Source organism: Kryptolebias marmoratus, linkage group LG16 (assembly GCF_001649575.2).
Source record: "Kryptolebias marmoratus isolate JLee-2015 linkage group LG16, ASM164957v2, whole genome shotgun sequence".
In the NCBI taxonomy this organism is placed as follows: Eukaryota; Metazoa; Chordata; class Actinopteri; order Cyprinodontiformes; family Rivulidae; genus Kryptolebias; species Kryptolebias marmoratus.
The window spans coordinates 10362796-10386214 of record NC_051445.1 but is presented as its reverse complement, the minus strand read 5'-3'; the positions used below and the strand labels follow the sequence as shown (position 1 = coordinate 10386214).

Here is a 23419-nt window from a genome sequence, read left to right as displayed (position 1 = left end):
CTACATGTACATTGTAATTTATGCATACATCTGTTTAGTCTGTCCGGGCTTCAAGCAGGTTCTGTTCGGTCGAAGAGGTTTGACTCTGTGGACTCCTGATCGGTTTCATCCGGACAAACCTCCCACCTTCCCCCTCATGTTTGATCACACGATCACATCGCCAACAGCAGTTTTTATCGCAGACAGACCCCTAATTTCCCCCAAAGATTCTTTTCACTGTGCTCCCCCTCCCCCCCTCCCCCCAGTTACTGCCGACTCCTGAGAGTGACCTGTTCATGTTGAAGCGAATGTAACCCCCCCTTCCTCCTCCTCCTCCTCCTCCTCCTCCTCCTCCTCGTCAGTCCCGACTCTTCCTCCTCTAGTCCGTCCCGAGTGACTGCAGATCCAGGTTGAAACCTGCTACGTGACAAAATGAAAAAAAAAAAAACCCACTTAATTATCAGATGCTTCCAGATTCTTTAAATCTTTTTTTTTTCTCTCTTTCATTTCAGAAAAAAGAACAGATGTGACTGAACTGCACACAGATAGCATTTATGTGGGCAATATAAATAGTATGTAGTTGAGAATAGTTATATCTAGACAAAAAAAAACTATGATTATGGTTTATCTAAATGTGTGATAAACACTGTATTGCACGAAGTTTATAAAAAAACTATAATGGACATTTTCACAGACTTCTGTCTTTTCTTACCTAAGTGGAGACACTTGAGTTGTTTGTAATTGTTTGCAAGATTTGAAACTCCTATAGCCGCTTTAATCCGAGACAACATGTCAAGAGTCAAGAAAAAATTAAGAACTTTTTCATATTATTATCATTATTATTGTTGTCATTGTAAAAGAAAAAAACAACAACTGTTTTGGCTTTGAGTTGATTTAAGTCAAAAGTGGAAACTTCCCCTATTTGTATCAGTGCATTAGCTCTCATAGCATGGACTACTCACACATCAGTAAAAGATACAATTAATGTTGAAAAAACACAATATATGCATAATATAGAATACACAACATCTGTATGTAGACAGACAGAGAGAAGAAATTAGCAACTCTGATTTCCAACAAACTGATTTTTGATTTTAAAAGAGGTTATGCAACACATCAACACTAAAACACCTGAATTAAAATAAACAGAACAATCTTTTTTGAAATTATATACAATATTCAGTTTTAAGCTGAATTGTTGTCTTTGCTCTATATTAAATTAAATGTGTTCTTTAAATAATTTGCAAGAAGCTAAAATCTGTTTTTCCTTGCTTTTTTGTAAGTTTTTTTTCTATATATAAAAGAAGCGTGTCCGTACGGCCTCTCATTGCAGTTAATAGTCCTGCATGTCACAGAGTTTTACTTTATTTTCTCATCCAGTGTTTTCAGGGTTTTCTGCCTTTCAGTTCTTGCTTGCTCAGAGTTTGAAACAACAACGCGACCGTTTCATCATGATCTTCCTCTGTGGATGAAATGTTCTGCCCACCTGCACGTTTCCCCCTCCAAGCATGAATAAGACACGTCATGGTTTCATATGAAAGCAACATAAGTGCATGTGGGAAATCAGAAACTCTTTGTTTAAAATGTAGAAGATTTATGGAGGAACATAAATGAAGCAACTCTTGATTCAAAGCAATGCAGAAGCATTTAAGCTGTTTAAACTAATATTTAAGCTTGAAATGTTCCTTTCTTGGCTGCTGATGTAAATGAAAAAGCTTTATGTTTGATATTTTAATGTGTCAACAGTATTACCTGAACGTTAAAGCCTTATCTAAAATGTTTTAATGACAGCAGAGTGACAGAGTGAAGGAAACTTAACATTTTCCCTCCTTTATAAAAACAAAAAGAAACATTTTTCTTTATCGCACCCCCGAGTTATAACCCACAGTTTGTCCTTGGTAGGTAAGTTCTAGTCTAAGTAAATATTCCAGCTCAAGGTCTCTGGGCTCATCTTTTTGTGTGACGTAACTTTGACCTTCCCTGTCAAACCTGCAGCTCCTTAGATGAGGAAGATGGGTGCAATTCTGCAAAGAGGATAACGAGAAAGTCAACTCAAAGTTAATTCACTACTTTTGGGTGACACCTACTTAAGCGCCGGACCTTTCTATTTCTGATAGAACCATCTGGTACGCTTGCACATGCTTCTGTGCATAAAGATGCAAATTGCTCCCAAGGTCTGTTTTGGTCACCCCGGTTAGTTTAGCTTGACACTAGAGGACAAGTCGCTGGCAGGAGGCCGCCGAACGGCTCCTCTCACAGACATGGGCTGATGCCACCGATGTATTAGGAAGGGATGAATGATTGTCACATCCTCGACAAGAGGCCAGAGATTCCAAGGCGTTCTCCTAGATTAGTGAGAGTGCCTCGGCCTGCTATTATCATACCTCCTCTAATCTCGCTGCAGTCACAGTGAAGCTGTCAGGAACGGCGGAGACGGAGGCGAACCCAGAACGCAGACTCATATTTGAAAAGAAACTAATTTATTAAACTAAGGACAAAAATGAAAACAAAAGCTGTTGAGGCAGCAAACTAATAAGATAGAAACTAAAATAAAAACCAACCAAAACAGGAGCAAACACAGGAGCATAAACAGGAACGGGCAGGACAGAAACTAACAACAACAGACAAACCTTAGACAATGGACCAGCGACGTATGGAGAGAAATGACCGGGTTTTAAAGACTGGGGATAACGAGGTGAGTGGGAACAGGTGGAATGATTACTTATTTGGGACAGGTGAAGATGGGCGTGGCTAACAGACAAATGAATGACTGGGGAAGAGTGGAAATGAAAACACAAACACAAGGAGGACAGAACCAAGAACAAAACAAAACCCAGATAACTAAAAATAGAAAACAAAAACAAAACACAAACCAGATAACTAAAACAAAACCCAGAAAAAGCCAAATCACCACAGAAGCTGCAGTGAAAGATTAAGGGCTGCTACTAGAAGTCCGCTGATTAATCAGTTGGCTAAATAATTTAGCCGATTTTTTTTTCTCCCATTTTTAAAATAGTCAGCACCTCCCATGCATGTGCATACTTATTCTGCGATCCATTTACCAAAAAAAATCTGAATTTTAGCATCATTAAAAATCAACTCTGAGATTTTTTAACCTTAAAATCCAACATGGCTGCCTCACACATAAAAAATCCGGTGACAGCTGCAGTAATGAACTATTCATTTGTCCTTCTGTTAATTCGCGTCTCATTAAATCAGCCACACACGTAGGACTGCACGACATTTACTGGCGAACATGTTGCTACAGCGTTTGACTGCGTTAAAGCCTGAGAAACACAATGTTTTAGACTTAAATCTAAGCTAGCTATGTCACTGAGGACCACAATTCCTGCATTTCACTCATTTTATGATGGGCAGCAGTAACAAGCTGTCTGTTCTGATGTAAATGGAAGCAGCCTGAACTGATTTAAAGGAGCATTTGCAAATGCAAGAAGTAGAAGAGCAGCATTTTTGTGACTTTTATAACAGGGATGCATTTTATTTAGGTTGTAAAAATGACTTTCAGCAAACAAAAAAATGCTTCAGGATAAATTTGGAAAAGTCCTTTAAACCCACTGAGCTCTATGCTTTCATGCTATCGACTATTATCCACCCTGGTGCAAACATTTTGGCTAAAATATATATTTTTTTGTTTCTCCAGTAAAACATAGCATTTGCACGAGGATTAAACTGCCAAAAACCAACATACAAAGTTATGCCTTTGAATAGAGCCTTGATTTCTAAAAGGCACCAGCCACTGAAAGAAAAAACCTGATCCGTTCTTTTCCAGTTAACCCTCCTGAAGCCCTTAAAAGAGAGGGAGAGAAGCCCCTGTGACTTCGGGTCCATTTCACCGAAGGCTACAGGAGAGCCAATACTCATAACAGATATAATACACAGGTAGTATTACCTTAAAATAATCATTAACATATCTGCAACAAATCAATGATAGTAAAGTTTTAGTGTGCAGGTTCTCCATCAGGAATTCTTGGACGATCTCTCCCATCTGCAGACAGTATAAGCCAGTGCACGAGTTGTCACGCAGCCACTTTAAAACTATTAACAGCTGTTTATACAGCCAGGATCGTGTGACGCTGAGATTCAGTTTCAGTCCACTTGGAGTTAAAAGCGTGCAAGTATGTGCATGGGCTCAGGTGAGACTGTGAGAGTCTAGATGCCACGTATTCTCCAGTGAGCTGGCTGCGACATATTTCTGAGCTGATCATTCAGTCATTTGTGTGTGCGTGTGTGAGAGTGTGTGTGGGGTGGGGGGTGAAAATGTTGATGGCATGCTGGAGGAGGGGAGGGACAGCGACCCAGTGGCCTCTCCTGCAGCCTGCAGGGAAAATGACGCATCGAGGTCAGGGTTGGAGAGGGTGCAGAGGTATGAGCACAGGCTGGGGGGGCACATGGTTGAAATTCAAGTGTAAGGTTTCTTAACCTCCGCAGTGAAATGCATCGCAATGAGCTCGGGCCTAATTATAGGGGAGGTTGTTGGTTTTTTTTCTTGGGGAACGGGGACGTTTGGTCTGAGAGGGTTAGGAGCCGCAGAGTCTCGGGGTGAAAATGAGTAAATGTCATATTGTAGGGCAGACACAATGCCATGCCGGCACACCAGAGAGAGAGAGAGAGAGAGACAGTTATTTCATATCAAATCAGTTTAATAATGAGCAAAAGAGATGCACGCATGTGAAGAAAACAAATCACAGTCCATGTGTTTACAAAAAGCATTTACTGCCAAACAGATAGGATGAGCCACTTTAAAAAAAAGGAAGTAAAATACATTTATAAATACATGTTGCAAATAAAGTCACTGATTACTACAAACAGTGTACAGTGCTAAAACACAAGCATACGTATTTTATATACATAGTTGAGCTTATAAAGTGTGTTTGTACAGTTCAGTTCTCACTCGTACCCTTGGTATTTTAATCTGTTTTCACAGCTGAATTCATTTATTCTATATTTGCCTGACACTCTGAGGCTGCATTCACCCAACCACAGCAAAATACAGGTGAGAAATCGTTAGTGACGACAAAATCCTAAAGAAAAGTGCTCAAACGTTCAACCAATTTACTGCCAGCAAAGAACAGAAACTGCAGATAATTTTAAAGGGATGGTTTTGAAGTGGGATTTAGTGAAAATTTTTATGAACAATTAATATCTTACCTGTTGAAGATAGCTCCTTGAGCAGCCTCGGTTTGGAGAAATAGTTTAACTTTGACTGACGAGCTAACAGAAATCCACTTTGGTTTTAGCTTGGTTTAGCGGTTAGCTCATCAGTCTGATCATCCAAACTAAAGCTGTTCAAAGAGCTACAAACAAGTTAACTGTAATTAGTTGTTCTTAATCTTTTCAAGGAAATCCACTTCAAAAGATCTAAACTATTATTTTTAATATAGGTCTGGGCTGATTGATTAATAAAATGATTCAAAAACAGTATTTACCGCAAAAAGCTAATACAATCTGCTAGTCTCTTTCTGCCTGAAAACACAATAAGAAAAGTACAGTATGTACAAAAAAAAAAAAAGCTAAAAGTAAAAGTAAGCCGAAACGCTGCATCTTGTATCTCATAAAAACAGCACGTAATTTAAAAAGACATATGTTCATGTTTAAGTCACCACGGCCTCCAGCAGCTGCGTTTGTAACTAAAATATTTATTTATAACTAAATAAAAAGTTTGCCGACGTTGTGGAGCATCAGGGGCTACGTTTGGAGAAGAAGCTGGGATCATATCTATTATATTAAACATGATAATAAGGTTACCCCTAAAAAATGAGTTTCTAACTTATACAAGTACTTGTATCTAACCCCCTATTTTTATATATTTTTTTTTTTTTTAATTCTGAGCAATAGATAGAATGTAATCATAGCATTATCCCATTATAAAACCTAACACTTCCGTAACAGTGGTTTGAAGGCACAAATAAATATTGTCGTCCTGCAGACAGAAAAACAAACGACCTGTAATGCTGCATGCTGCAGTCAGTTTAAAGCCTTTAGCTTCAGGCTAACCTGTTAAATTTGTGTCTTTTTTCACCAGTAATCAACACTTTCAAGTTGAGCTGTGTATTTTCAAACCTCTAATCAGCCGTTTTTGTATCTAATATTAGCTGATGAGGACACAATGAGCAAACTGCAGTGGTTAGAGCTGTCGCCTCACAGCAAGATGGTCGCAGGTTCGCCTCCCGACCTTTCTGGGTGGAGTTTGCATGTTTTCTCTGTGCACTCCGGTGTCCTCCCACAGAACAAAAACTCTAAAACTGTCCCTAGGTGTGAGCGAGAGCACGAGTAGCTGTTTGTCTCTCTGTGTCCCTGTGATGGACACACCTGTCCAGGGTGTCCCCCGCCTCTCGCACAGTGGCTGGAGAGAGACATCAGCTCCCCCCGCGACCCGTAAAGGAAAACACAGGTAAAGAAACGTTTGCATGGACACCAGGGATTGCTGAAAAGGCCACAGATTAAAATGACACAACTGTTTTTGTGTTGACAGACTTATTCACAATGTCAACAAAGGAGCAAAAAGCACAAAAAAAAATAGAAACTTAGAAAAGTCGCCAGCACACACACTTGCTTGTGTTTAAATCTCTGGACAATAATTTGCTCTATTCACACATGGTCTCAACAGATCACCGTTTAATCTTCAAATGGGAAACAGTCTGTGTAAAATCTAAAGAAACAAACGTGGACATTTTACACATGTACCTCTTCTGAGTAATGACTTGAACATTTCAGGGGTTTTTGTGTTCTCCTTGCTAATTATTTGCTTTGACCTGCTTTGCTTATTGATGTATTTGGAGTTTCATAGAAAACTGACTATAAAAAGAATTAAGTAGAAAAGTATTTTAGTAAAAATAAATTTATTTGCAGTTATACAGCCGCTGGTATGCAAACAATTCTATGAGTGACACTTATTTTTCCAATAAACACAGCTTTAATTTCTAAATGGTCATCAGCTCTGTTGTTCTAACTGCTATAAATAAAAAAAAAATGTTGTGAACTCTATTTAGAGGCCTTACTGTGTTCTGTATGTGCTGTTGGCTCCTTTTCATAAATGTAATTAAGACCTAGTGTGACTTCTTTCAGCAAATTACATGCCAAGAACAAGCTCAAAGTCACAGCTGTGAGAAATTGGTTGACACTTGCTCTCAAACCTTTAAGAAAACTGCGCTCGTGTGTCTGCGTTCAAGGACTAGGTGGTGCTGTTCTTGTGTGGCAAACATTTCTGCCAGGGGCTGAAAGGAAGAACGAGGATGATGAAAAGGAAACCTCCGAAAATGAGAATGGCTCCCGCCGAGCCGACGCAGGCCACGGACCAGGACAGCTCGTGGTGAAGAGGGATGGAGTGGTCACTGGACAGCAGAGCCAGCACCGACTGGTGGAAAATCAGAACCGACAGCAGGACCAGAACCCCTGAACGCGAGGATGAAGGTAACAGGAGAGGAGTATATGAGCATTTGGGCCAAAAGTATTTACATTAGAGACATGGATTTCCACACTTGCCTTGAGGAGTAGCAATACATAATACAGCTCAGTACCAGTAAGTACCTGAGTATGTACCCTGAAATATCCGGAACATAACCAGAAAATACCTAGTATGTACCTACTTGCATCCAGTAAGTACTCAAGTACATACCCAATAGGTACCTGGTACATACCATGAAAGTACCAGTACATACACGGTAAGTACTCTGTACCAGGGTAACAAGTCACCTCATAATATAACCCAAGTCAGTACCACGTAAGTACTAGGTAAGTACCGCCATGTAGCCAGAAGGTACCTGGTATGTTCCCAGTAAATACTTGATTACATACCCAATAAGTACCCGGTATATACCAGGTAAGTACCAAGTAAATACTTGTAAGTACCTGTTTCGTATTTGATATGTACCAGGTAAGTACCAGTACTTACTCAATAAGTACTAGGTAAGAACCCAGTAGGTACCTGGTATGTACCCAGTAGGTACCTGAGTACATACCCAATAAGTACCCAGTACATGCCAGGTAAGTACCAAGTAAGAACTTGTAAGTACCTGGTTTGTATCTGATAAGTACTAGGTAAGAACCCAGTATGTACCTGGTATGTACCCAATAAGTACCTGAGTACATATCAAGTAAGTACCCAGTACGTACACAGTGAGTACACTGTATATACCAGGTAAGTACCCTGTAGGAACAGGGTAACAAGTCACCACATTATATAACCACATCCCTGTAGGTTCCAGGTACCCGGTAAGTACTTGTAAGTACCTGGTGTGTATCCAATATGTACCAGGTAAATACCCAGTCCTTACTCGATAAGTACCAGGTAAATACCCAGTCCTTACTCGATAAGTACCAGGTAAATACCCAGTATGTATTGCTACTCCCTGAGCTTGTAGAAGTTCTGCTCTCCAAGTTCAAATCTTTTAATGTTGGCTTCTGTAAAAAGTTACGGTCAATTCCAGGCTTATAAACCTTTACATTGCAGTGTTCATTACACTGTGATTTACATTGAATTCTGAGATTATTTGCAAGCACATGTAGCATCAGAACCATAGAATTTAATTTTAATAAACTAGAGGTAGAACTTTCGGTGCAGCCTGAGGCATCTCTAGCAGGAATATTGTATTATTTCTGTCAGAATAACTGTAATGCTAAAATTTATGCTTGTCTTAGCTCATCAATCCAGTCAGACAAGCTTTTTTTTTTACCTAAACTGAGGCTATTTGAGGTTGTATCCTCAGCAGGTAAGATATTGATTGTTCATAACAGCTCCTCGGAACCCCATTTTAAAAGCTCCGAACTATCCCTTTAGGTCTGGCAAACAGTGGTGAATTATTAAGATTACAGGAAATGGAAATGGAAAGACTGCTGTATTTTGCTGGAGAGAAAAGTTCAATCCTACCTGAGAGAATGAAGCAGAAGGAGGCTGGTTTGAGGAAGAAGATCACCCCTTTGCTGAGCGACATGCCGATGCAGATGGAGCCCATCACCATCATGGTGAGACTCAGCAGGGCCAGGACAGCCGCTGCCAGATTCAAATCTGTGGAGGAGAGCAGAACGAACATCTGCACGTTGGGCGTGAAACTGTAGCACCGAGTTTGATTACTGAGTCAGTCTGTTGAGATTTCACACGTTTTCTGTTTACGTACAACTGTGATTTCAGTTGGGCCTGTTTTCATACTGGCTCGACTAGAATCAGACTTTTATTGGCATTCTGAACATGAACAGGTGCAACCTAAAAAAATCTGATTTCTTTCTTTTTACAACCAGAGCAGTTCAGTGTTTCTGTCTTTCTGCTGCACAGATATTTTATCATTAAAACTGATTACATACACAGTAATGGTAAAAAGTAGATTGTTTAAAAGGATGTGAGAGAAAAACAAATGTGTTTTTTTAAGCCTGGGTTTTGTTTAAACCCAACTTTATGATTTAAAGGTCACTTTGGTCTCAGGATCAAGGTATTAAACTGTACTGGTCTCAGTCTTAGCTTGGATTCTGGTTTGTATGTGTACCGTATTTTCTGCACTATAGGGCGCACTGGATTATAAGACGCACTGTCAATGAATGGTCCATTTTCTAACTTTTGTCATATTTAAGGTGCACCGGACTATAAAGCGCACCTCCCAATTTTTGTAACTTGACGCCGTGCTCCATTCAAAATGGCTGATTTCGGTGCTCTAGCAGAGCTGGTTCGCCTGTATCGGCATTTCTATGATCCCTCAATGAGACATTCACAAAGATAATCAAACGGCTCAAAACTCATGGAAGGATGCTGCACCGACATAAGCGTCAAGTAGAAATGCCTCCACCGCTCACTCAGGAGCCCTGTGACTCCAACTGAGCCTTGATGCTGCGAGCGGTGCAGCTTTGTACTTTAACCAAAGTCGTACTAAAACATCACGACTTCTTCCATATATAAGGGGCTCCAGATTATAAGGCGCTCTGTTGTTTTTTTGAGAAAATTGAAGGCTTTTAAGTGTGCCATATAGTCCGAAACATACGGTACATAAAGTGTTCTCTGCACATATCAGAGTTATTATAATGAATGATCTTACACTTAACCAATTCATGTAATGAATCTATATGCTTATCAAAAGACCTGCGTGACCAGTATGTTCTACTTTTCTGATTAAATTGAAGTAACTATCTTTTAGCCAACCCTGAAGCAAGTCTGCATGGCATCAATTAGGATTCCAGTGAAATCTAAGAACTCCAAGGTCCTTTTTGAACAAACACAAACACATTCTTCTTTAAATGGTCTGGACTAAAGATGAGAGAAAGAAAGGTACAAGTCAAGACCAACACTTCGAAAGACTTCAAAAACTCTGAAATTTGGAAACTAAATAGAAAGAAATGAAACTGGCATTACAGGAATGAATGTTGCCCACCGATGTTCAGAGTATGTTGTGTGAATGACTCTCAGCTGCTATCATGCAAAGCTTTAGCTCAATGTCTGTAAAATAGACTGGGTTATGGTCTTTTTTTTTGCGTTTGCAAATATTGATTAGCTGTGGCGTTCATGTTGAAACAGGTTGAATCAAAAAGTTAATCAGTTGTAGATGTACATCCAATGATTTCTTCCTAAGAGTTTCATTCAAATCCATCCAGTAGTTCATGAGGCATGTTGCTACTTTTGTACTGCGCTGTATAATTACACAAATGCACTTAAAAACACTTGAGACTTGCCTAGTGGGAACCAGTGTTATGGGTTAAATTGCCCATTTGGCATATTGCCGTGTTTAATATCTTGATTAAAATGAGAATTCTCTGCAGAACTTTCACTTCCCGCTCTAGATGACCAGTGTTCGATGTGGTAGCAGTGTAAAGTCTCCAGCAGCTAATCTGAAAGCCGCACTGGAACGAGCAGCTCGTATAGCACAGCAAACACATTAATCAGTCTGATGGCTCATGGCTTGCTTTGGAAAATGGGGTGGCAGTGGAAGTTAATGAGCTACGGCAAAAACCACCAGCACGGTCCTGCGAGCTCCACAGTGAGCATCTTTATTGACAGTAACTGTTTGTGTGCAGCAGAAAGTGGGGAAGGGGGGGTGACATAAAATATCTCACTCCTGCTTGTCGTCTTCTTGAATATGACTGCGTTCTCCCCAGAGGTGAAGAATTTGAAGTAGGTGCAGTTGGATTCTGTGGGAACAGAGAAGAAGATAAGACGGAGACACGCACTCCTGTATGGATGTCGGCTGGTCTCCTCTCATGGGCCGACTATACGCATCCATGCACTCTGTCCTTCCAGGCATCGTTCCTATTTATATCTATGAGTCGAGCATTAGCTTGAATACGTGGAGACACACTCACCTCTCCACGAACACACACACACACACACACATTACCCAGCACCGCACATATGGTGCCGCCAGAGCGAGTGAGAGACAGCAAAACACTGAGGATAAAAGGCAGAGGGGGGGGGGGGGGAGAGAAAGGAAGGATGCTTATGGATCAGAACGGAGAGCAAGAGACGAAGGGTTCAAAAGAGGAGAAGGAGGAGATGGTTGCAGGCAGATGGAGAGGTGGAGAGGGAAGGGGAGAAGAGAGGGGAGCCACAGATGGAGAAGGAGGTGAGGGAAGCAGGAGAAGTCAGGAGGGAGAGGAAACACACAGGGGTTGGTTAATACTGCATTAGACATCCACTCTCCCTCAGTCAATGTCTGTCCCTCTTCCTTGTTCTCTATATTTAGACAAAAACTGTGAACTAGTCACATTCCACTTGGCTTCACAGGAGCATAGTGATGATTTTTATCCAATGAAGATTAAAATGACCACATGCACGTCCGCACACACACACAAATATGCCTGAGCACACTTGCAAACACTTCTCAGTGAAGCAAATCCACCATTTATCACCCGGCTGATTGTGTAACATGTTGTGCTATCACAGTCAACTGTGTTTTTTTTTTCTTTCTCTCCCTTCTTTCCAAACCCCTGCTGAGATTGTAATTATTGAGCCGTCACGTCCCTCTCCAGCGGCCAGCGGAAGATGGATCGCTGATCTTGAGATGACAGACGCGGCATCAGAGGCCGCACTTTGCTCGAGACGGCAGCCAGAGGCGTGTAAACACTGATGTGAAAGGGAGAAGCAGGGGATGGCAAAAACAGTTGTTTTTCTGCAAATATGATGAGCCCACAGCCATCTGTGACAGGCGGCGTGGGCCAACTGTGGTAGGGCGTTCGAGAGAAGATTGTCAGAAGCAGACTGGCTTCCCTCACACAACAACAGACCATCTTGGATGGAAATCTGCTCGCTGGAAGCAGCCAGAGATGCAGAGCAGGAATGATACATCAGTCAGTGAAAGCTGGATAATAAAACAGTGCCATTAGTAAGGAAACACTCAGGATCCAGTGATTCCAGAAGGTTACTTCCATATAGGCTTTTGGTTTTCAGACAGAAATAGGTCACTGTGCAGACAATCGGCACTCTCAGGTTAAATAAAGGGCTTTTAAAAAAACCTAAATGTGCTGGGTGTACCACAGAGGATAATGTCATATCCTGTCCAAATACTTTAATTTCTCAACTTAACAAAAAAAAAAAAAAAAAGGATTGTACATTTTATCTTTTTCATTATTATTTTATTTTTGTCATTTAAAATAGTTGCACAATTTCACCTAAAACACGATATCTGACATTTTAAAGTTGAGTTTTGTGGAGCAGCTACCAAAACTAATATCTTGCTTATTTCTTATCTTACTTAAAACTCTTAGAACAACCAAATTGATGAGCTGATGGATAGTCTGGCCAAAGCTAAGTCTATCCTTAAAACAAATCCAAATTTTGAAAACATCATAATGATTTATGCAAACACTGTTTTATAAACCTTTACATTGATGCAAATTTTCCATCACATAGTCATTTGCATTTAATTCTATGGATTTTATTTTAGTCCAGTGGTCTCCAATCCTGGTCCTCGAGGGCCACTATCCTGCATGGGTTACTTGTTTCTCTGCTCCAACACACCTGATTTAGTGGTTAAATCATCTCTTCATGTTCTGCAGAAGCCTGTTAATCACCCATTGATTTAAATCAGGTGTGTTGGAGCAGAGGAACAAGGAAAACATGCAGGATAGTGGCCCTCGAGGACCAGGATTGGAGACCACTGGTCTATTCTAATCCATTTTATTCTATGAATGATTGAATTCTGTGGAAGTGCAAATAGCAGCAGCAGCTACCTTTGAGATTGGTATCATTTAAAGACACTGGGACTAGCCTGATAGCTCATCAATCTGGTCAGAATAAAACTTTATTTCTCCAAACTGAGGCTGTTCAATGAGCTATCGATCACAGGTAAGACACTGATGTTCATACCTTTTTGCATAGAACCCCATTTAATGCATTTTAATGCAACCTTTTTCTTCAGTGATTCAGTCTGCATGTCGTGACCTTCATACGTGCTTGTTCTTTAGCAAGTTTGCAAACATTCGCTGTAGGAAAAACGGTGTAAAAACGAGATGAAAAAATAAAATATGTTGCAAAATTATATCGCTGAATGAAAACATTAAACAAAAAGAAGTGTTTACAGGGGAGTACTGAAGAAAGTGTGTTCCACCTTTGTTAAATGGACGACTTCCACTTACTCAAACTGAATGTTTAGACCCGTTTCTGATAATCCCGTTCAGACTGATCTGTGTGTTTCACAGAGGCAGCTTCGAGGCACGCAAACTTGCAGACGCGAGCCAGACAGTCGGGGAAACAGGATTCTATCGTATCGCAGACAGACGAACACAAAGTCACACAGAAATCTCACCTCCAGGTAGTTCAGCTGGGCCGCAGCTTGTCCTCTCCGGGTCGATGTCGGCCACCCACAGGGTGCGGATGCAGCCCTTCCACAGGCCGTAATGGGCCATCTGGCAGGTCTGGTTGCCGCTGAAATGCTTCGGTTGGGCCAGCTCCACCCAAAACTCCGTCCCCATGCCCAACACGGTCAGGGTCACCCCGACAATAGCCACGAAGAAGGCCAGCTTGATCTTACCCTCCTGGCTGTCACTCATCTTGTTGGTCCGCCTTTGTCCTCTAAAACCTTTCATCCCAGCCAGACCCCCACCCTGTCCAGCCCCCGCCACCCCCATACGACCATCCTCCTCCTGCTGCACAAAGAAGTTGGACCACATACTGACAGAGCTGAGGGAGGCCGAGCAAGATGACTAGGAGACACGATGAAGGTGAGAGGGGCTCAAGAGACTGTGACACTGTTTCAAAAACTGTGTGAGACCCAGCTGCTGCTCTGGATGAGAAAATTCAACAAAAGCAGCGAGAAATTGAGTAAAAAACCAAGTGGGCTGGATGCTGAAATTAGACAAAAAGAGCTATGAATAGATCTGCAGTGATGCAGGGGGCGGATGAGGTAAGATAAATGGATGGGCTGAGATGGAGGAGAGGACCAGGAGAGCCAGTCTGTTTCCTGTCCAATCTTCTGAAACAGAGAGACGAAACAGAGAGATGAAAGAGCAGCCAGCATATGCTCCACCAGAAACAAAATCCTTTCATCACCAGAGTAATATCTCATTTCCACCAGCTTTATCAGCATCTACAATTTCCTCTCCCTAAAAGCCACATCACGTGCTCCCAGCCAACAACAGATAAGCCATATGGCATTTCTCTCCGAGGCAGATTTCACTTCAGATGAAGAAACAATCGGTCTGGATGTTTTTAAACAGGAGAAGTGGTTCAGGTGAGATAACGGCACAGCACCAGGTTGGACTACTCGTCCTTTGTTTTCCCGGCGGGAGCCGACAGCAGAGCAGGTACACAATCTGCAGCTTAGACGCAGATCCCCCTTTGATCTGAGAGGAGAACGAAAACCTGCGTTAAGTCTTCTGTGAACCCACGGTCTGTTTTATGCACGACATCTCTCATGAGTTTGCTTCTGTTCCTTTAGAACAACAGCGAGGGGCCCTTCAGAGTTGTTTGAACAATGCAAGCAACAGGGGACATTGGTGTCGCCGCCGTGCACGAGGGATGCTCGAGAGGTGATAATTTAGGCCTGAACCCTCTGACGGAGGGGGGGCCGCAGTAATTAACTCTGCTGTGCAGTCCAAAAGGTCTCAAAGTGGAGGGAGGGCAGCTTGGAAAGCAGCGTCGGGGGGCCCACACACACACACACACAGTTGGTGGATCACTTAATTCAGAGCTTTGCACTGACACCATCAGAGGTTTTAAATAGGCAGCGCAACATCTGAACCCTGTTACTGAAAGACCTTCGGGTACATTATTTATCACCGGCATACTGTATTAAACGCAAAAAGACAAAACAGAGCTCAGGCAGTGTCCGCATTCTGAAGAAATCTGTCGAAACTTGTGGAAAAGTTACAGCGAATACTTAAAAAAAACTATCAAAGAACTATAAACATGTTTGAGACTCTCAAACATGTTACATTACATTACTCTCAAATTGAGAGTAATGTAATTAAAAATCTTTGCGAGCGTGGAAAGCAAAAAGTATAAAAAAGATGAAACAAACTGCAACATTTTAGCTTCTCTTTGTTTTAAAGAAAATTATTTTTGTTCATTGTTATCATTTATTTTAATATATGAAGAACAGAAGTTCTAATAATCAAAGCTGTGGGGAATATTTGAATGTTTGTAGGAATATTTGTTCATATTTTAATGTTGTATGTCAACAAAAGCGTCACGACGAGCGCTGACTTGTGTTAAAAAGTTGTAAATAACAAATATCATTTATTGAATTATTTTGCTTTTACGACAGCTGACAGAGGAAAACTAAATCAATTTGTTCCACAGAAATATTATATAATCCTGAAAATGTTTCTGTGAAGCTTGTGGGCAATAATATCAATATGTCACTGAGTAACAACAGATTCTGCATTATATAATTATTTTTATACAATTGTTTTTTTTAAAGCCTGATTTGACAAAAAAATAGAAAATGAAAAACTTTTGGACACAATGTAGGATGTATCAACAAACAGAATGTGATATTTTTTTTAATCCAGTACACACATATTTTATATAAAATAGTACCAAGACAAAAGAAGAAGTTTAAACTTTAAAGTTATTCTTTTTTAAGTACTTTTGAAAGGTTTGATAGCAAAATTTGAAAAGTTGTAACCAGAATATGGCTTAAAAGAAGTAAAAGGGGAGAAAAAAATGAGTAAAAACTTTAGAAACAACATTAAAGGAAAGCTGAGAGACAAAAGTAAATTCAGAAATTTAAAAATAATGAAAAAAAAAAGATTCTTTACTTCACACTGTGGGAGTTTTATCACTTTTGGGACATATTGTGAAAAGAATCTAAAATCTACTCAAACTTCAGCACATAAAAACAAACCATGGACCCTTCTGACAACTATTCTTCATCCCTGCATGCACGTATCCAAATCAGAGCTCTGATATGCAAAGAATAAAAAAAAATTTCTCTGCTGCCTTTTTTGACTTTGGCTCCTTTAGGATGGCGCTGAAAGCATGCTTCTGCTTTACCAAATTATTATTATTATTTTAATATATTTGAGTATTTCTACATCATGTCCTTAAACTTGCATCAGTGGCAAAATCTGTTAACTATCTGTGGAAAAAAAAACAACTACAAAACATAAACGTTGGTGATATTTGCAGGTTTTGGAGCGACATTTTCTGCCATCCAGATTTCTGTTTTTTTTCCTGATTTTTGCTCAATTTCACAACAATGTGTCAGACTGCTTTGTGCGTGCATCCCGACCGAATGCTGTTTATTTCAAATATTCAATCCATTTTGGAGAACAGAAAGAGCTAAAATCCTATCAAGCAAGAATCGGACGACATTTCAGACGTCAGTTTGGCTTTTCTTTGTTCTCAGACGTTTGCAGAGTTGCTGAAAGAGGTGCTGATGCATCAGAAAAAATGTGCTCCGTTCCAGTTTATCTGACTGCGTTGTGCTTTTATTTGCATCCAGCACGACTTTTACTGTAAACAGGATTGGGTTAAAAGCCAGAATGCGATGTGATGAGGCAAGGATCCGAATGCCAACTACAAATAAAACACTAAGTGGAATAAAGAATATCAAGAATGCAGCTGCTGACAGTTAGTCGGTGCAGATCTACAAAACCTGATCGGGTTACGATCACACTAACCACAGGTAATTAGAGGGGTAAGATAATCCACACAACGGCACAAACAAATTCTGCAGAGCACTGTGTTAACTTTATTTATTTGGTTCTTAATCGAAGGACGGCCCTGGTGCAGTGGCCTAAACTGTACAGAAGAGGAGCGCAGGACCAGCTTTGGGTTGTGAAAACCAGGAATTTCACCGTCGACAGCCACCGGCATGACACGTCAGAGAGGACGAGAGCAGGCTAAACGCATCTGAGCGAAAAGAAGAATAAATCTGACCTGTTTGGTGCGTGTTGTTCAGTTCAGGAGCAAGAGAGGCTTGAAACTTAATAGAGGGACAGAGAGCTGATGGGAGAGTCAGTGAAAGGGAAAAGGGGGTGGGGAGGAGGTCCATAAGAGTTATGGAAAATGAGTGTAGAAAAAAGGGGGTGGGGGCTGCAGCCTGGTTGGTTGCTGGTGATTAAACGTTTCGCTGCTGTTTGGCCCCCTCGCACTTGAGTTGCAACTGTTCAGTCTCAGCAGAGCCCCGACCGTTCTTCACGCACCTTTGAAATCTGAAATCGGCGAGGAAAGGTGCTTCAGGGTGGTCTCCTCCTGTGACAAAAGTCCTGTCAGCCTGGTTTGAAAACAAGCCGTGTGTGTGTGTGTGTGTGTGTGTGTGTGTGTGTGTGTGTGTGTGTGTGTGTGTGTGCATCTATTTTAGACAGCCACCTGTTAATGACATTAAGTAAGGGTAAAGGGAGGGGCCTGTGTGTGTGTATGAGAGGGGCCAGGAAAGCATTTTAGAGCAACACAATTCACTGCGAGGAGAGTGGAAATCTGACTGAGAGGCGTGGAGGGAAAATTAAACAAACGTTACAAACAATTAATATCTCACCTGATGCGGATAGCTCTGTAAATAGCTTTGGATAAATAGATTTTAATTCTGACTGGACTGAGGAGCTGACAGCTAACAGCAAGTTTCCCTAAGAATAAAGTGGACTGCTTCTGTCTGAAAACATAATTAATAGCCATTTGTACTATTTTATAACCTTTTACATCAGTGTCAGTTTCACATTAGATCAGGGGCCAATCCTGGTCCTCAAGGGCCACCATCCTGCATGTTTTCCTTGTTTCTCTGCTCCGACACACCTGATTCAGTGGTTAATTCACCTCTTCATGTTCTGCAGAAGCCTGTTAATCACCCATTGATTCAGATCAGGTGTGTTGGAGCAGAGGAACAAGTAAAACATGCAGGATGGTGGCCCTTGAGGACCAGGATTGGAGACCCCTGCATTAGATAGTTATTTACATGTAGAAAAGCAGCAGAGTAGGCACTTCAAGGCAAGAAAATTGTAAATTTCTGCCAAAATAACCAAAAAACTGACAGCAATGTAACAGAACAGTGTTTGCAAAAACTGACGTTTCTGAGACTGGACCTGTTTTAGGGCGGCAGAAATCCATTGGTCGTGGCCTCATTCAGACCATCTTTGTCTCGGTTCAGAAATAATCTCTATGTCTTCAGACTGAGCACTCAGTAGAAGTGTTGCTTTAAGGAAATCTGATGCAAAAAGAAAAAGTGAACCAGGCTGATTATGAGACGGAAAATAAAGATGTGAACAGGCTGTCTTCATTTCCGAGCTGAACCGAGTCCAGGGAGGCTCCGGCGGCTCTGCCTGGTTTAGTGGAAAAGCTTTCCTCGTGGCCCAGTCCGGCCTGGCTGCTCCACAGTTTAGGTTACATACGTGGCACAGCGAGAGAAGAGGCCAACCCCAGCAGGCATGGGGTGGGGGGGAGGGGGAGCAGAGAGCGAGTCGGGGACGGAAATACAGAACAGGACACAATCGGAGAAAAGGGACAAAACAAGCTGTAGGCTGTGACAGGAAAATAAACACCTGCTACGTCCAAAAACAGTCAGATTTTGTTCATTTCACCATCCAGAGTCTCCACAAGGCCAGACTGCAGATGGAGTTTTCTCTGAAAAAGGCAAATATATGCTCAGCACATGACAGGCCCAATTAATTCATTTACAGGAAGGACAACAGCCCGTTCCGTTGGACGTTTGCGTGTCGTCTTTAAAATAATTCGGTCCCCAAACCCACGGAGCTGCTCCTCCATCACATGAGATGGATGGAAAGTGTCCAGAGTCCGTCAGAGCCCATCAATAACCTGCAGCAGGCTGATGTGAACAATCTTGTCTCCACATCACTCTGGTGTCTCCGCCAGCAGCGATGATGATTTATGCTCCAACACTGAACGCCTCACATGTATTCACCCATGTGAGCCAGCACATTACAGCCCAGGATCTCTGCCCGATGCTTATTTTTGTTTTTTATTGTCGTATTCCTTTAATTTCATGAGAGCGAATGATGCAGAAAAGTTTCAAGGCTTATCAAGAAGTTATCAAACTAAGTTTTTACTTGCTTGTCAAGCCTGATATGACTAATTAGCTCATGTTTAGATATGTTTAGTTTCATGATTTTATTTAGATTATCTTATATTTCATTTAGATTATACATGATTGATGTTTTTACTTCTGTATCTCTCACTACCTTAGTCTAATTATCTTAGTAATTCTTATGTTAGCGGGCCTCTGGTACTATTTAGCACGACTTTTCTTTCCTCCTAGGTCCTCAGAAAATAAAATTTTAAAAATGTGTTGTAGTACACACTGATAAACTCTTGATGTAAAGTTTGATTTTAAACAAACCAAAGCAGGACGCTCGCAGATTACCGTTAGAGTCTCTTCACCTTCAGATTAAATGCTGACTTAGTTCCCATACTGTCCATGTTACCCTGCTTTCCTCCTACTTTGTCTCATTAGTTTATTGCATTATTCTTTATAAGGACTTGCATAAAATGCAACAATGCTAGGTCACGTTTATTCCAACAGGTTTATGATCTTCCAAACACTGCTGAACAGTAAAAATGGAGACAAAACGTGCCCATTTTTTAAAAAAAACAAAAGCCTGAAGTGTGTTTTAGTGTCTGATATCAGCACAGAAAATCTTGAGTCCTTCTCCTCTGAAAGCTTTGAGGCGTCATTTTAATTCAAATTGAATTATTTCTTATTGGCACCTGTTTGAAAAAGGCCTTGTAAGAAATGTAACAATCTATTCTTACCGCTGCTTTAAAGCTCATTGTCAAGAGCTGTTTGCTCAGTTTGCTCAGGAACAGGATGCACGCTCCTGCTGCTGCAGTGTTCTATCTTTTTTTTTTTTGTTTTTTTTTTTGAATGAAGATCAATGAGGAGAGGCTCTGCCCAGAATATCAATGACCCGAGTCCCACCTTCACCACCAGAGGGGGATAAACTTCCCACAAGCCTCACTGCAGCATCAGGGCCAGGCAGGGCTGCTAATAACAGGAAATAAGTCTCATGATGGACAGGAGAGGCTTCACAGCGCCGGGGTCAGATTTACACGGGTTCCCAGGAGAATATAGTTTCAGCTGCATGAATAATACAGCGAGAAAAAAGGGGAAAAAGTGCTGATATTTCAGCTGAGTCCTCAGGGACGGAGCTGCATCACGGTCCCTGCCTCTGGCCTCGGTGCAGCCAAGTGCAGCCATGCAGATGAAGATGGGTGGTATAGAACTGACACAGGCCATTATTCCATGTCAGAGCGCCGCCGCTTTACTGTAACTGTTTTACATGAGCTCCCTACTGGATGTGTCAGCGTAGTCTTCACGGCTTCCATTACTGCTGACTGAGAATATGTTCTGAAAATAAATTAAAAAACACCAACTAGAGACAAAGAATGAGAAGTCCACTTGTGTCTCAAAAGGCCTAAACCTGATAATAAAAAAGCAAAAATAACAAAACACTGAGCTCAACCTGAATTGTTTAAAAATGCAAAAAAAAAACAAAATCTAAGTGTTTAACTTTTAATATGTTCATGATTGGATTACATCTAAAATGAGTCCTAAATTGATCTAATTTATTTTTATCAATAGAGTTGAGCTTATTCCAAGTGTTGCGAGCAATTAATGTTAACAGATAAAAGGCAACCAGGAGAGCTTTGAGTGCAGCTAAAGCAGAATATTATCAAATGGGCACAAAAAGCAAATCCATCACGCAGGCGGCGTCGTACAAGTGGCCGAATCAACATAAAAAGGCCTAAATATTTATGAAGGACGCCAAAAAATTGGATGAAAACCTTTTATGATGAAGTAAAATCCCTTCAAACTGTGTGAAGAACTCTGTTTAAGTCGAGGTGTAAACCAGACATTATGTCCAAGAACAGAACAACTTTGCCAATAATAATAATTATAGTAATAGTAATAATAATTTAAAAAGGGACATTCAGAAAGACAAGAAGAAAACCAGTCATCATTGGACATCCATCACGTGCTGAGAACTCAGCGGGACGTCACCTACGTCTCCCAGCTACTTCAGGTCTTCACTGAAAACAGAAAACAGAAGCAGCTGGATGCCTTTTTAAAGGGTGGCGGACACAAATCTGCTCAGATTTGGCCAAATCCGGCGAAGCTGACAGGCCCGGTGCTTTACGATCTAAACGAAGAACGACCCATAAAAAAGTAAAAACGTGGAGTAATCTGTCGTTTGTCAGCCGAACCGTCGAAACTGGAGAGATCCACAAGGAACGGACGGAGCTCAGACGTGACGTCGATCAGGTTGACATCTTCAGGCTGTCAGCGTTTGCAAAGTATTAAAAAAAAGCTGCTCATGGTTATGTTAATCTAACCCAGTTGTTCCCCATCTCTCATCAGCTGCAGCATCAGCATCTCTAAGCTAATTAAACACGAGCACAGAGGGCGACACAAACAGCAAATCGTTCGTGTTTATTAAATTAAAACAGGTTTCTTTCTCAGATTTGGCAGAAATGTGTAATCAGGAATCAGTTTTAAATTCATGAAGATCAACTCAGGACCCTTATTTGATGTTTCGTGACCCACGGTGGGGTCCTGACCCCAACTTTGGGAACCAGTGATCTAACCAGTCACTTTAGATGCACTGAAAATGTCAAGTTCATGCAATAAAAAAACCTCTTCCTTCTAACTTGGATGTGCAATTTGTCAAATTAAAGCCCCTTTAAAAACCTAAAAATTAGTTTCAGTCAACAATAATAAAAGTTTATTCTGCTTTTATGACAATATTAATAATTAAGAAGTTAACTCATTTAGTCAATGTTAGGTGAAACTTTTCTGAGTAAAAAGACTTCATTTTAGTCTAACGAGCATCTAACTATTTTCTGTATTTCTGTTGAAGATGTTGAATGTATATAAATGATTTGCCACATTACATAACTGAGTGTATTTGACTTTTACTGATAAACACAGGCTTTAACGAAGAACGTCTTCGTCTCCTTAAACCGGCCTTACTTCGGTGACGAGCAGACGTGAGGACGAAGAAGCACAAAGAGCAAAGCCGTCATGTAAATTCAGTTTTTAATCAACATTTGGAAACAAATTGGACAAACAAAAGACTGCTTGTACAAACTAGATGTGGCTTTTAGGTTTAAATCATTTAAGAAATCACATTTTTCCAGACAAAAAAAAAAAAAAGAAGAAAAAAATTAAATGACAGACACTGAAATACAAGATTTTCAGAAAGAAAGGAGTAACATTTCAAAAGTGTTAATTCCGACACGCCGCAGCACCTCCTTAAGCAACCGTGAGGATTAAATGAAAGCAGAATCTCGAGCCCGAACAGTGCGATCGTGTGGTCCTTAATGAGCGAAGTTAAGATGACCGGGGAGATGAAATGCATGTTTCGTTTTTGCGCACGAGGAGAGTTGTAACTTCCTGACCGAAAGCCCTCAGATTTGCTGGAAGAGAAGCTGGAAGAGGAGCCGTCAAACACCGAATATTCTCCTGAAACTGGATTCATTTGTCTCTACGAGGACCAAACACGGGGAAAAGATTGAATTGTAAAGCTCGTTTAATTCTTCAGTGGACAAAACGACTATCAGCATTTTTTTCTTTTGTTTTGGAAAAACAAATCTGACTGTGACGCAAGCAAAAAATAATAAATCGGGTGAATTTGGTTTCAGTCAACACGAGTCGTGCGTCATTAATCACGTTTATTTGGTCTTGTCAAAGAGGTGAGACGTTGCACAAAAAAAGAATTGGATCCAGCACAGTTTACATCCAAAATGAAGTTGGAAACAAGAAAAAAAAAAGAAGTAGTACAAGATAGTGACACGTATGAACACACAAACACCACTGAAAGAGGGGCGAGCCAAATTTTCTGTCCTGATCAAACTGACGTGTTTCACATTAAGGCTTGTTGGTAAGAATGAGATATTTTCCCCCATTAAATACAAATGTGTGTTTTATTTTCTGTTCTAATCTTTCTTTTTCTCATCTTGGACTGAATCAGGGCCAAACTGTTGAGGCTTTTCGAATTTCTCACCTTTTAAAAAGAGCTGGCTTGCGAAATACGCATGAAAAAAAAAAAAAAA

General features: G+C 40.8%; 1 protein-coding gene across 2 annotated transcripts; it reads right to left on the bottom strand.

The window, feature by feature from the left end:
- Positions 1-4622: 4622 nt before the first annotated feature.
- Positions 4623-17573, bottom strand: cacng6b (calcium channel, voltage-dependent, gamma subunit 6b). Of its 2 annotated transcripts, none has more exons than XM_017415242.3 (5): positions 17297-17573; positions 13719-14384; positions 11032-11106; positions 8867-9004; positions 4623-7392 (listed from the first exon to the last, which is right to left on the bottom strand). In XM_017415242.3, the coding sequence occupies exons 2-5, from the start codon at positions 14080-14082 to the stop codon at positions 7172-7174; spliced, it is 798 nt and encodes a 265-aa protein (XP_017270731.1). In that variant the 5' UTR covers positions 14083-14384; positions 17297-17573; the 3' UTR covers positions 4623-7171. The 2 variants fall into 2 exon arrangements, with proteins under 2 accessions (XP_017270731.1, XP_017270730.1); XM_017415241.3 differs by having other exon boundaries at positions 13719-14381.
- Positions 17574-23419: the final 5846 nt, after the last annotated feature.